This window comes from Ceratina calcarata, unplaced genomic scaffold (assembly GCF_001652005.2).
Source record: "Ceratina calcarata isolate Rehan_Ccalc_2016 unplaced genomic scaffold, ASM165200v1 scaffold4504, whole genome shotgun sequence".
NCBI classification, from domain to species: Eukaryota; Metazoa; Arthropoda; class Insecta; order Hymenoptera; family Apidae; genus Ceratina; species Ceratina calcarata.
In genome coordinates, this window is record NW_017168975.1 from 1 (window position 1) to 1,464 (window position 1,464).

General features: G+C 31.7%; 1 protein-coding gene across 1 annotated transcript; it reads right to left on the reverse strand.

The window, feature by feature from the left end:
• Window position 1: 1 nt before the first annotated feature.
• On the reverse strand, window positions 2-1,313 carry LOC108627273 (transcription factor A, mitochondrial-like). Its single transcript, XM_018028450.2, has 4 exons — window positions 1,091-1,313; window positions 543-915; window positions 355-453; window positions 2-245 (listed from the first exon to the last, which is right to left on the reverse strand). The coding sequence occupies exons 1-4, from the start codon at window positions 1,147-1,149 to the stop codon at window positions 42-44; spliced, it is 735 nt and encodes a 244-aa protein (XP_017883939.1). The 5' UTR covers window positions 1,150-1,313; the 3' UTR covers window positions 2-41.
• Window positions 1,314-1,464: the final 151 nt, after the last annotated feature.

Consider the following 1,464-nt stretch of genomic DNA (forward strand, 5'->3'; position numbering starts at 1 on the left):
ATTTATTAATGGACGAAAATAATACACTCTCGCTTTTATTTCTATTGTTCACTTGTCACACGTTTTTGTTTTGTCAACGTTATTTGTCTTACAATATCGGTATGACCTAAGTTTATCATTTTCATTTCCCACTCATTTAAATCCTTCCTGTACTGTACCATCAATTCTGTAACTTTATCAGTATAAGGTTTCTTCTCTGCTTCTGACATTTGATTCCAGTTTTTAGTCACTGATTTTAACCAATCCTAATGAAAAATAAATAAAAAAAAGAGTATTAGAATAATGAAAGGAACATGACAAACAGATTATTTTATCGACATCAAATAGTAGTGATTGAATACCAATAAGCCATACCGTAAAAGGTACAGTTGGATCTTTCTCAGTTTTCATTTCTATCAAATAGGAAAGAAATGCACTTGGTGGTTTCTTTGGCTTTCCAAATGTATCACTTTTCTGAAATAAATTTTGATTTACATTCAAACCACTGATCTTAATTAAATAATATAATGTTTGTACACAATACTATGCGTTGAGATAATTACCTGCTTAATATTTAAATCCTTAAGTTTTTTACTAAACTGCTGTTTCTTTTCTTCCCATAACTGTTTTTGTTCATCAGTAATAGAATTATTGTATTGTTTCAATTGCTGAGCATAGAGCTCATAATTCTTATCGTATATTTGTTGAAAACTTTCTTTTTCACTGGGATCTAGTTCTGCCCATTCTTTTGATGCTTTCTTTACTATTTCTGTTTGTTTGAGACTAGGATCTTGCTTAAGAAATTTGATTCTTGCTTCTTTTATGAACAACAGGAAAGGACTTAGTGGTCTCTTTGGTTTTAGTGGGAAGATGCTCTCCTTTATAGATTTTAATGTATTCTTCGAAGCACTCTGGTACAAATTTAATGAGCAATTTCTAAAACAGCAACGAATTCGTTTTTTGTAGCAACCATGAAAAATGTGACAACCAAGATTATCACGTTCTTAACATTGAAAGTAGTTAAATGTAATTAATAGAAAATTCATCCAAACACGTGGTGAGAAACCATTCTCTATATAGTTCATTTTCTACAGTCATAGAAACAGTTTACCTTATACGTAATAAATTTGTTGACTGCATACAAAATGTAAATCTTCTATAAATCGCCATTCCACATGTAGTATTCTTTACCGCTGCATGTGGGTATAAACAATTATTTGTATACAAATACAGCACCGCACAGTGCCGTCGCCAGCAGTGGCCAGCAGAAATAATGAAATAAAGTGCGTAAGCGGCGTGAACAGCATGAGCGAAGGAAGCGTAGAAAGGAAAACAGAGAACAGAATTCTTCGTTACAACTTGCGCGAGATTCAAACGGACAATAAATATCATCGAAAATATTCTTATTAATTACACTTAGATGGAATAAAACGGAATAATAATAATAAAACCGCTATTATATATGTATTGAGGGTACAAAATAGG

Excerpts from the sequence above, each read along its gene's own strand:
- LOC108627273 (XM_018028450.2), bottom strand. The coding sequence starts at position 1,149 with ATGGCGATTTATAGAAGATTTACATTTTGTATGCAGTCAACAAATTTA. Across the intron at positions 454-542 it reads AGGATTTAAATATTAAGCAG|AAAAGTGATACATTTGGAAA; the intron begins GTAATTATCTCA and ends AATTTATTTCAG. Across the intron at positions 246-354 it reads ATCCAACTGTACCTTTTACG|GATTGGTTAAAATCAGTGAC; the intron begins GTATGGCTTATT and ends ATTTTTCATTAG.